The sequence below is a fragment of the Vitis vinifera genome, chromosome 18 (assembly GCF_030704535.1).
Source record: "Vitis vinifera cultivar Pinot Noir 40024 chromosome 18, ASM3070453v1".
Taxonomy (NCBI): domain Eukaryota; kingdom Viridiplantae; phylum Streptophyta; class Magnoliopsida; order Vitales; family Vitaceae; genus Vitis; species Vitis vinifera.
This window is the reverse complement of record NC_081822.1, coordinates 11,951,558-11,962,453: the sequence shown is the minus strand read 5'-3', so window position 1 is coordinate 11,962,453 and position 10,896 is coordinate 11,951,558. Positions and strand designations below refer to the sequence as shown.

Sequence of the window (10,896 nt, the reverse complement as noted above, 5' to 3'; positions counted from 1 at the left end):
AATAGTGGTTCGAATAGATGGTTTTATCATTTTTAATAAATTAAAATTTGTATCACAAAGTATTTAAAAAAAAAAAAAATTAGATACGATTCCCCTAGGTAGTTGAATCTCCCTAAAATACCACAGGATCCGTTGCATTAATTTTTTTTTAAAGTCAAACTCCCTGATTTTATTCCCCTTATATATTATAACATCCCTGCCACTGCCCCACCCAACTAATGCCACGTTACAGGCATTTTGCCCCCAAATAACGTATCAAAGTATTAGATTAGTAAATAAAAAAATAGAGCATATGAAAAACGTTTTTTCTTATGAAAAACGTTTTTTCTTATGAATAGAATACATTAAAGTGAGTAAACAATAAACTTTATTCTATTTAAATACCATGTATTTTATTTATTACACGAACTATGTTAGTAGCTTGCTTAATTTATATAAGGTTTTAATTTTTAATAAATCACAAGTTATCCAATTTTATCAATCGATTTTTTTTAATACCGTACAAAAACTTATAATCATATTTCAATTATTATTTGAAAACACTTTACAAAATCACAATTAAAAATACTTCAAATTTATTAAAAAATTCAATAAAAAGGTTGTCAAAAATACTCAAAACTTATTTTTTAAATTAAAATTATTTTTTTATTCTAAATAATATAAACTGTCTTCAAATATAATTACGAAACAACCCCTTTATTACCATCCTAGGAGTAATGTTAGATTTAAACTAGGTACGGACTTAAGTAGAGAAAACTTTCAAAATTAAATTACATTTCCGCTTCCCAATGCCGAGAAGGATATTGGAATTAATCACTGCCCATGCGGGAGGCGGGACCTGGGAGGCTTATTTATTATTAAATTATAATGTAAAGGGCTTGATCGGGAGGCAAATGCTCCCATCATCTGCCGATGGGGCAAAAGCGGGAAAAGGGCGGGGGGAGGACATGAGAAAAAGGAAAGATACGGGAGCGTTGGACCATGTGCAGGACCACGGGGAAAAAGACTTTGTGGAAACGAAGTCTGGAATAGTAATAAATATGTGGACAGATTTTTGATTTTTCAGTCGATAGCATATAAGCCATTTACGTCTCTCTCCGCCTACCATATCCCCACCACCATCACCGCCACCACGAGGCCAAGATGATGGCCAAATTCATTAGAGGAGGAAACGCGGTTCCCCCATTTTGGCGGATCTATATTTCGTCGCACCGCCTCATTCTCTGCGACTCCTCTCAAAATTTCCATTAACAATGTCTCTCAGCATTAGGCTCCACATCAGTTCCAACCTCAGCCTCAACTTCCACCCCCAAACCACAATCAGAAGAACCAATCACTCTACTTCAATCCGACCCAGACCCATTTACCATTCGAACCCCTTAGCCCCCGCTCTTCTTCGCCGCGCCATGTCTGCGATTCCTTCACATAAATCTTCTTCTTCTTCTACAATCAAGAGCTCTCTGATTGAGCCGGATGGCGGTGCTTTGGTGGATCGGGTGGTGCCTGAGAGCGAGCGGGCCGCGAAGGCTCTGGAGGCGGAGTCAATGCCGAAGGTGGGGCTGACCCAGATCGATTTGGAATGGGTTCATGTGATTAGTGAGGGATGGGCAAGTCCGCTGAAAGGGTTCATGAGGGAAGATGAGTATTTACAGAGCTTGCATTTCAATTGTATCAGGATGAAGGATGGGACTATTGTGAACATGTCGCTTCCCATTGTTTTGGCTATTGATGATGAGGCCAAGGAGCGAATCGGGGCATCGCAGGACGTGGGGTTGGTTGGCCCCACTGGTGATTTGGTTGGTATACTTCGAAGGTCAGTTTCTAGAGACGAATTTTTTAGAGGTTGTTTGCTTTCTGATAAAATGTGCACGAAAAGTTAAAGAAATGGAAGTATTGGATACTAGATGTTTCAATAAGTTGAACCTAACAAACTTAGAACCTTCAGGACTGATAAAATTTACGTCCATTTGAAATATACCTTATCATATGTCTTTTGTTCATGGCCTCAAACAATGTCCTATCTGCTATAGCAAGAGCATTGGATAACTGACTATCTCCTGTTGCCTATGTGGACTGAGAACAAAGAGGAACCGCATTATAGACTATGGGGTTTCTAGTAAACTTCTGTCGATCATGTCATCTTGATCATAATTTTCCCAACATGCTGTTTTGGAAATCAAGATGTCCGATCAGTTATTTGACTGTTTCTTTAACATTTTCAAGTTTTCCATTCTTATTGCAGCATTGAAATATACAAGCATAACAAAGAAGAAAGAGTTGCCAGAACATGGGGAACAACTGCTCCAGGATTACCTTATGTTGAAGAGGTAATTACTCCAGCTGGAAATTGGCTCATCGGTGGAGATCTGGAAGTGTTGAAGCCCATCAAATATAATGATGGTCTTGACCACTATAGGCTGTCACCCCAACAACTCCGTAAAGAATTTGATAAGCGGCAGGCCGATGCAGTTTTTGCTTTTCAGCTGAGGAACCCTGTCCATAATGGGCATGCTTTGTTAATGAATGACACACGCAGGCGACTTTTGGAAATGGGATACAAGAATCCTATATTATTGCTTCATCCTCTTGGAGGTTACACAAAGGCAGACGACGTGCCCTTGGATGTTCGAATGGAACAACATAGCAAGGTTACTACTTTCAATGTCCTCCATATAATATTCATAATCAGTCTTGGGAAATTTGTTGACCACTAATGAAAAATCAACTCGTCCTTCTCTTTTTTGTTTCTTGAAATAATAATACATGCAATAACCTTTTTTTTATAGGTAAAGAAAAGTCGTATATAAAGTAAAGAGGGGATACCAAAAATAGTGCCCTCAGAGTATACAAGAAGTATACAAAAGAAGCCAGTAGGCTCAAACCAGAGGGGAAAGGATAGAAACAAAAAACATCACTTGCCCTTACTTAGAGCCTAACCAATCAATGAAGCTTACAAGCGAAAAAGAGCTCAAATCTAGAGACACCCTGACCCAAGACCACAGGTTACATGCAAAAGAATTTTTCAATCTTTGGAGTGAAAATTCTTCATTGCCAAACGCTAGCAAATTTCTTCATTTCCTTCCATACTGTCCAAAATATACATAAGGGGGCTGCTTACCAAGCCTTTTTACAAGCTTTACCCACAAATGACCCATGCCACCCAAGAAGAGTTTCCTTCATTGAATAAGAAAGAATCCAAGACACACCAAAGAGGGAGAAAAGAAGATTCCTAAGAACCCGAGTCTTGGCACAGTGAAGAAGAAGGTAATCAACTGTCTCTACTTTAGAGAGACAAAGAAAACACCTATTTGCCAAGAAGTGCCCCCTCCTTTGAAGTTGGTCTAGAGTTAAAACTTCATCCTAAGAAGCCTCCTAAGCAAAGAAAGCCACCTTAGGAGGCGCGCTTGATCTCCAAATACTACCACTAGGGAACAAAGGAGAATCTCTGGGCTCTAAGATAAAATAAAGACATTTGATCGAAAAGGTCCCACACCTCGAAACTATCCAAATCACTCTATCTTCCACATCCCTGTACACCCTAAAAGCTTGGATCTTTTGCAGAAAACGCTCCACCAACACTAACACCCAAGCATTAAAGGCCCTTGAGAAAAGAGGAGTCCATCCACCCCTATCACCTTCAAGGTTCCAAACATTTGCACCCAAGCTTCCTTAGATGAAGAAAGGGTAAACAAGGAAGAGAATGACTCACAAAATGACTCATATCCACACCACTTGTTTATATAGAATCTAACTCTTTGCTCATTACCTACTTGGTAGGCCAACCTGCCACTCAAATAATTTCACTCTTTCCTAATAGCTTTCCACAATCCCACACCATATTTCTCACTCACCTCATGGGAGCACCACCTCCTATCCTTTTCACCATACTTTTGATTGATGACTTGCTTCCAAAGGGCCTCTTTTTTATTGGCATATCGCCAATTTCACTTGCTTAAGAGAGTTGTATTCACCAAAGAGAGATTTTTCACACCCAAACCACTTTTCCTTTTCTCCAAGCAAACCGTGTTCCACCTAACAAGATGCAGTTTTTGCACAAGAGCTCTACCACCCCAGAGAAGATCTCTTTGAATCTTCTCCAATCTTAACCTCACTTGTCTTGGCATGCAAAAAAGGGACATGAAATATATAGACATGATAGACAAAGTGCTTCGAATTAGAGTGAGTCTTACTCTTTTTGAGATATACTGTCTCTTCCACATGGTTAGCCTTTTTCGAAATCTCTCTTCAACACCATCCTACACTGCCACTGATTTGAGGGGCCCCCCCAAAGGAAGACCCAAATAGCAGAAAGGGAGACCACCCACTTTACACCCCAACTTCAAGGCCAAGTCCTCTATATTATGCACCCTGCCCACCGAAATTAACTCACTTTTCTCTAGATTGATTCTCAAACTTGAGCAAGCCTTGAACCACATAAGAAGCCAACTTAGATAAATCATCTGGTCTTGAGACGTCTCATAAAACCCAAAAGTATCATAAAAAATAACAAGTGCGAGATCAGAATCCCCTCACCGCTCCTACCTCTTACCCTCCAACCAGATAAGTAGCCCCCACTAATAGCCCTCTTCAAGAGACAACTAAACACCTCCATGGCTATCACAAATAAATAAGGGGAAATGGGATCTCCTTGTCTCAATCCCCTTGAACTTTGGAAAAAACCAAGAGGAGATCCATTTACTAAAACATAAAATTTCACATTAGAGATGCACCATTCTACCCATTTAATCCATTTCTCCCCAAAGCCCATATTTTTAAGCACTGCAAACAAGAACTTACAATTCACATGATCATATGCCTTCTCTATATCCAACTTGCATAACACACCACTTTCATTACTTTTTAACCTTGAGTCCACAACCTCATTTGCAATCAAAATTGCATTTAAAATCTGTCTACCCTCCACAAAGGCATTTTGGGACTTTGAAATTACTTTGCCCATTACTAGCCAACACCTTGGCCAACAACTTATAAAAGCTACCCACAAGACTAATCGACCTAAAATCTTTCAGGTTTTCTACACCTTCTTTCTTAGGAACAAGAGATAGAAAAGTAGCATTCAAAGACTTAACAAATCTGTCTTTCTCATGGAAGTCTCTAAAAAAACCCAAAACCTCTACCTTCACAACATCGTAACAAAAAAACCAAAATGCCATGGTGTAGCTGTCTGGACCTAGAGCTTTGTCCTTGCCAAGATCTGAGAGAGCTGCAAACACCTCTTCTTCGGAAAAAGGAAGCTCTATCCTCTCAACCTTACTGCTATCTAACCCCACAAAGGATAACCCGTCAATACAGGGATGCCACCCCCCTTTTTCTGAATAGAGGTTATGAAATGCCCCAACCACATTAGCTTTTAAATCATTCTCCTCGGTATACCAACGACCATTCACTTTCACCTTGGACAACCAGTTTCTTTTATTGTGAGCATTCGCCATCCTGTGGAAGAATTTGGTGTTATTGTCCCCCTCCTTTAACCACACTTCCCTTGACTTTTGTCCCAAAGAGATTTCCTTTCTCAGAATCCAAGTCTTATAAGACTCCCTAACCTCATTTCTGGCTTCACACTTTTTCAGATTTTGGGCTGAAACTTTCTCCTTCTTGTCCCAATACACAACTTGGTTGAGAGCTTCTCTTTTTTTAGCCTCAATGAAACCGAACACCTCTTTATTCTAAGTCTTCAAGACTACTTTTAAGGCTCTGAATTTTGTGTCTAAAACAAAGCTAAAAGTCCTAGTAAAATCAAAGCTCAGCCACCAATTCTTAACCTGATCTTTGAACCCCTCCTCCTCTAACCCCGTGTTCTCAAATCTGAAAGTAGAGGGTCCCCCCCTCCTCATACCTCCTCCATCTAGCAAAATGGGAAAGTGATCAAAAACCGGTTTGGGTAAAACACCCTGCACTAACCCATTAAACAAGCTGTCCCAATTATCTGTTACTAAAAACCGGTCAAGCCTAGATTGAGATTAGTTATTCAACCCACTCCTCCAAGTAAATGGAACCCCCTGCAAAGGAATGTCCCTCAGCTCCAAATCCTCTAACACTTCTGAAAATCTCCTCATTGTTGAAGATAACCCTCCTCCACTACTACGTTCCCCAGTAAATCTTATCATATTAAAATCCCCACCTACACACCAAGGGTTGCTCCATAAACCTCTTATTGCCCCAAGCTCTTCCCAAAAGTCCTCTCTTTCCCTTCTGCCCACCAGACCATACACACCAGTAAACACCCACAAAAAACCCGATCCTCATAGTTCTTGAATAGCTTTTGAACAATTTTGGTTTTCCCCCATGTCATAGCATATGGAATTTGTTTTTTGTTTTCCTCTAATACTTGATAAGATTGTTTTAGGATTTTCCTTTTTATCATCATTTTGCACCATGAAGTTGCAATTTCAAATCACATGTGTTTGGAGCTTGAAAATTTTATTTTAGTCTTTTGACAAGTTTATGAAACTTAAAAATTTAATTGTCATGTGTTGTCCAAAGTTCAATTTTCTTATTCAAATTTTATTTTTGGACAGGTCCTAGAAGATGGAGTCCTTGATCCTGAAACTACCATTGTGGCTATATTCCCATCACCTATGCATTATGCAGGCCCAACTGAAGTACAATGGCATGCCAAGGGACGGATAAATGCAGGTGCTAATTTCTATATTGTAGGTCGTGATCCTGCTGGTATGGGTCACCCAACAGAGAAGAGGGATTTGTATGACCCTGACCATGGGAAAAAGGTGTTAAGCATGGCTCCTGGCTTGGAGAAGCTAAATATTCTGCCATTCAGGGTAGGTTTTTCTTGATACTCTGCTCTCACCCATGTTTGCTCAAGTTTTAATTCAGGTTATATTGTATCTTCTTTTCACAAAATTTCCCTGCATCTAGTAGGTAAGATTCTACTAGATGTTCGGGATTGATGAGTACATAAATTTATCTTGATGGTTTTAGTTAATCTATTCTGAGTTGTTACCTATCGATCTTTCAATGGCCTAAAAAGGTTATCATATTATTCACAGTTCTAATGGTAGTGGAGTTATATTATATTTGTCCCCAGATTCTAGTAATCTTATTCTTTGAGTGATCTAATTACCATTTTCACATATGATTCTTAAAGTGATGAAAATGCGCTCTAGACAATGCTAATATATCCTTGTTTAGTTCAGATTGAAAAATTCTTTGCTCTTTCCTCAAAATAATAAACTTGGGAATTTATGGAAATATTCCAAATTAGAATGCATTATCAAAAGTTTTAAAAAATGGATCTGCCATATTACAAACCATTGCCAGTTTTAAAATTACCAAAGTGATAAAGTTATCCAACTTGATGTAAAATTCTGCACCTGCTCTGCTGATATGCACATGGTGGAAGAGACCAACCTTTTTCATGCCTGCATGGTCTGATTTATTATCACACAACACAGCAATGCTCACTCTTTATGAAACTGGGTCTACAGTGGTCTGTAAGATAGCATTATCTACATTCATTTACATGCTCAAAATTTATATTCTAAATAAACAAGAATATGATGTCTTGAAGGCTAAACCTTTAGCTTGTAATAGAACTTACATGATTTTTTCTGGATTTCAAATCTACAATATGAAAGCTTACGTAGTTACAATGTGTGGTTCGTGTCTATTCATTCATTTTGAATTATAAGGCTCTTGAAACAAGCAAGCCTTGCACCTTTATACTAATCTTCAAGATTTGAGATTGCAATCCTTTTGCTAGTTTTTATTTATCTATTTATTTTGGTTGCTGTCTGTGTGGGTTGGGGTTTGCTCTGGGTATTGGGATAGTTATTAAAAACAGCTGATTGAATATCATCACTGAGAAGGCCATGTTAGCACCAAAGTAGCCACAACTATAACTCCTATTTTATTCAAATATTTGGCAAGGTTCCTTCCATTATTGTTAACTTGAAGACGCACATCATTTTTATTATGCTTTTCCTGCAATGAATCCATTAATCTTCTAACTTATTATACTATGCAGGTTGCAGCATATGACACAGTGGGAAAGAAGATGGCCTTTTTTGATCCTTCACGTGCTAAGGATTTTCTCTTCATTTCAGGAACCAAGGTAGCAACAGCATTCTGATCTCCTAGTTGTCAGTAGTGTAACTTATGCCTCGTGGAGCTGAAAACAGTTTTTGGAATGGCAATTTTTGTTGGTAGTTGCAATTCTTTTGGCTCTGATGTTTCATTTGTTTCTAGAAGATAGTATTGTGCCATTGAATCCAGGAGTTCTAGGTTTCAGTTTCTGCTAGGTGCTATCTTTTTTCTAGCAGGGTAATTTTCTTTTTGGTAATGAGCTGAACTTAGATCCTCCCATTCTGACCTTCTACCCCTTGACTCCTGAGCCAGGCTTTAGGGCCTTCTGCTAAGAGCTACCTGCAGCTTGAGGGTAGTCAGAGTGTGTATCACATGGACCAATGTATGCTTGTTGGGTGAAGCCATGCAGGTTCATGTCTAGGGATAGGCTGAGTCAGTAGCTGAACATGGGATGGCTTTAAGGAGTAGGTTGGGTCAGTAGTAGAACATGGGGATGGCCTAACCATCTAGATGTTTTCTTTGCCTCCACCTTTGATAACCCCAATTAATGGGGATTCAAGGTTTTGTTAACTTGAGTTATCTACCTTAGAGAAAAATGAAGTTTTGAACACATCTTGTTGGACATGGATACTTTACTCATCATGAAATATCCATGTAATGCTGGAACAGTCCAAGATGGTACCCTAAGGACCTTCCAGTGACTAACTGTGTTCATATCCTTCTTATATGACACATTTCCCATGCCCATACTCATCCTATTCTTCTACAGTGATACTCATGCTGTGCTGTATTTTAAGGCAGTCCTTCACAGATTTGAGGACTGCAGCAAGCGCTTGAACATACTGTGAATGGGGTGATAATTTTGCTGACATGGTTGGGATATAATAGCAGAAACTAACCTGGTCCAATGGCCTTAAGCATTCAACCATCATATCCTTCTGTAATTTGGAAAGTACAATAAATTTGTTATTGATTCATGGCATGGTCAAATGGTCACCTAAAGAGAAATGGGGAAGGCAATTTCTATTTTGTGTCCTCTAGTATGTGAAATTCCTTAAGTCCAGAAAGAGGGAAACTGCCTCCTATTCTCCTCTAAGTATATGGCTGTGGAATTTCAGAGAGTTTTTTCTTCTCTTTCTTTTATTTTTTTCTCCATAAGACAGTTAAGCTTGTCTCTGACTTTAAAATAAGTGGTATCTAACAGACAATCTTTTGCATGAAAAATGTGTCCACTATTTGTTCTGATTCATTCTGAAAAGCATAGTCTGAAATCACTCTGACCAGACAAAAATGACATGCATCTTAGTTTTTTACTAATCAGGGGCAATTCCCTTCTCTCTTGAAATGGAAAACATTTTCCTTCTCTCTTAAGGATATTTTGTTTGACTGGAAGGGACTTATTAAGAAGTTGAGGAGGAGAGATGAAGAGAGTTTCTATGGAAATTTTTTAGGATAGTCATTTATATTTGTTGATTGGATTTAAAAACTGATGATTTTTAACCTCTTTATCTTTTTATTCCTTTTAATTCAAAAAGGGGGTGACAAAAGACATTTAACTTTAAAATTGCAAGAGATTGAAAAATGAGAAATCAGGGTCTTGACTTTCTGAAGAGAAATAGGTAATATGTCACACATAAACAATATTTCTTTCCTTCAAGATATGTTATGAAAGGGCAAGGGAGTTCTTTGAGTTCTGCTGTGAGAACATTTGCCCATTAATGTTAAAGAAGTTTACTAGATATTAGAAAATAATAGAACTTAAACTTTTTCTTATTAATTTGGTGAACTTGTTATGTCATTGCAGATGCGGACTTATGCAAGAAACGGTGAGAACCCTCCTGATGGTTTTATGTGCCCCCAGGGATGGAGTGTCCTTGTCAGATACTATGAGAGTTTGCAAGCAGAAGATACCACACAGCAATCAGCTGTTGTATCTGCTTAGATTTCTAAATTTCAACCATCCTTTGCTGTGGTTGATTCAGGCAGGAGTGTAGTGTAGTATGAACCATGAAAGCGGGACACAATTCAAGGATCATTTGTCAACTAGCAGATTGAAATTGGGCATGCACATTGTGATTGTATGTGGGCCTCTTCTATTGGACTCCTGGTGATCAGACCGCACTTTTTCAACTAGATTGTGCTTGATATGCAGGTAGAATATTGATTTATTTGTTAATTATTGTTAAAAGAGGATCAACCCAATAAGAAATCACATTTAGTGCCTGCTGTGGCAATGAACAGATGACAGGGATAAATGAATTTTACATAACTCAAATTGATCTTTGTGGATTTCTGCCCTTTCATCTCAACCTGTTCTTCTGTATTGAGTTCTCTTTTTTGGGTTGTTTGAGAGGGTATTGAGGTTGGTTTGTATTGAATGCTTTGAATTCTAATTTGTGTGGAATATATTTAGAATGATCTTCAGCTCGAAGGCCTGAATCCCTTTGACCAGTATAGGGTCCATGATAATAAAATCAATACAGTAGCCCCTTCTCCCCCACATAAACATTTACACTTTTGATCTACATTAAAGAATCTGATGCTACTAGTAGAAATCAACATCGGGCCAAGCCATGCTGCACTGACCTCTGCTGTTGCTTCCCTACTGATCTAATATCTTAAAATTCTGATATTTTTCTTAATCACCATATCCAGCTTGTTCCGAGGTGGCCTTGAGACTAAGGTGGTGTTTGTTTTTTTACTTAATTTTAAATAGAACCTTAATGTTTAATAGTATTAAATATTAGATTGTTTGTTTTTCTAGTATTTTATTTCTATTAAATATTAAAAAATAAAAAAAAACCAATATATTATTTTTTCTATTTAGAGAAA

General features: G+C 38.2%; 1 protein-coding gene across 1 annotated transcript; it reads left to right on the top strand.

Moving 5' to 3' along the window:
* Nucleotides 1-880: 880 nt before the first annotated feature.
* LOC100252345 (ATP sulfurylase 2) lies at nucleotides 881-10,495 on the top strand. Its single transcript, XM_002276957.3, has 5 exons — nucleotides 881-1,813; nucleotides 2,243-2,648; nucleotides 6,540-6,800; nucleotides 8,006-8,092; nucleotides 9,869-10,495. The coding sequence occupies exons 1-5, from the start codon at nucleotides 1,254-1,256 to the stop codon at nucleotides 10,004-10,006; spliced, it is 1,452 nt and encodes a 483-aa protein (XP_002276993.1). The 5' UTR covers nucleotides 881-1,253; the 3' UTR covers nucleotides 10,007-10,495.
* The last annotated feature ends 401 nt before the right edge of the window (nucleotides 10,496-10,896 follow it).

Coding starts and splice junctions, on each gene's coding strand:
- LOC100252345 (XM_002276957.3), top strand. CDS start 1,254: ATGTCTCTCAGCATTAGGCTCCACATCAGTTCCAACCTCAGCCTCAAC. Junction 1,814..2,242: donor TTGGTTGGTATACTTCGAAG/GTCAGTTTCTAG, acceptor TTCTTATTGCAG/CATTGAAATATACAAGCATA. Junction 6,801..8,005: donor TAAATATTCTGCCATTCAGG/GTAGGTTTTTCT, acceptor TATACTATGCAG/GTTGCAGCATATGACACAGT.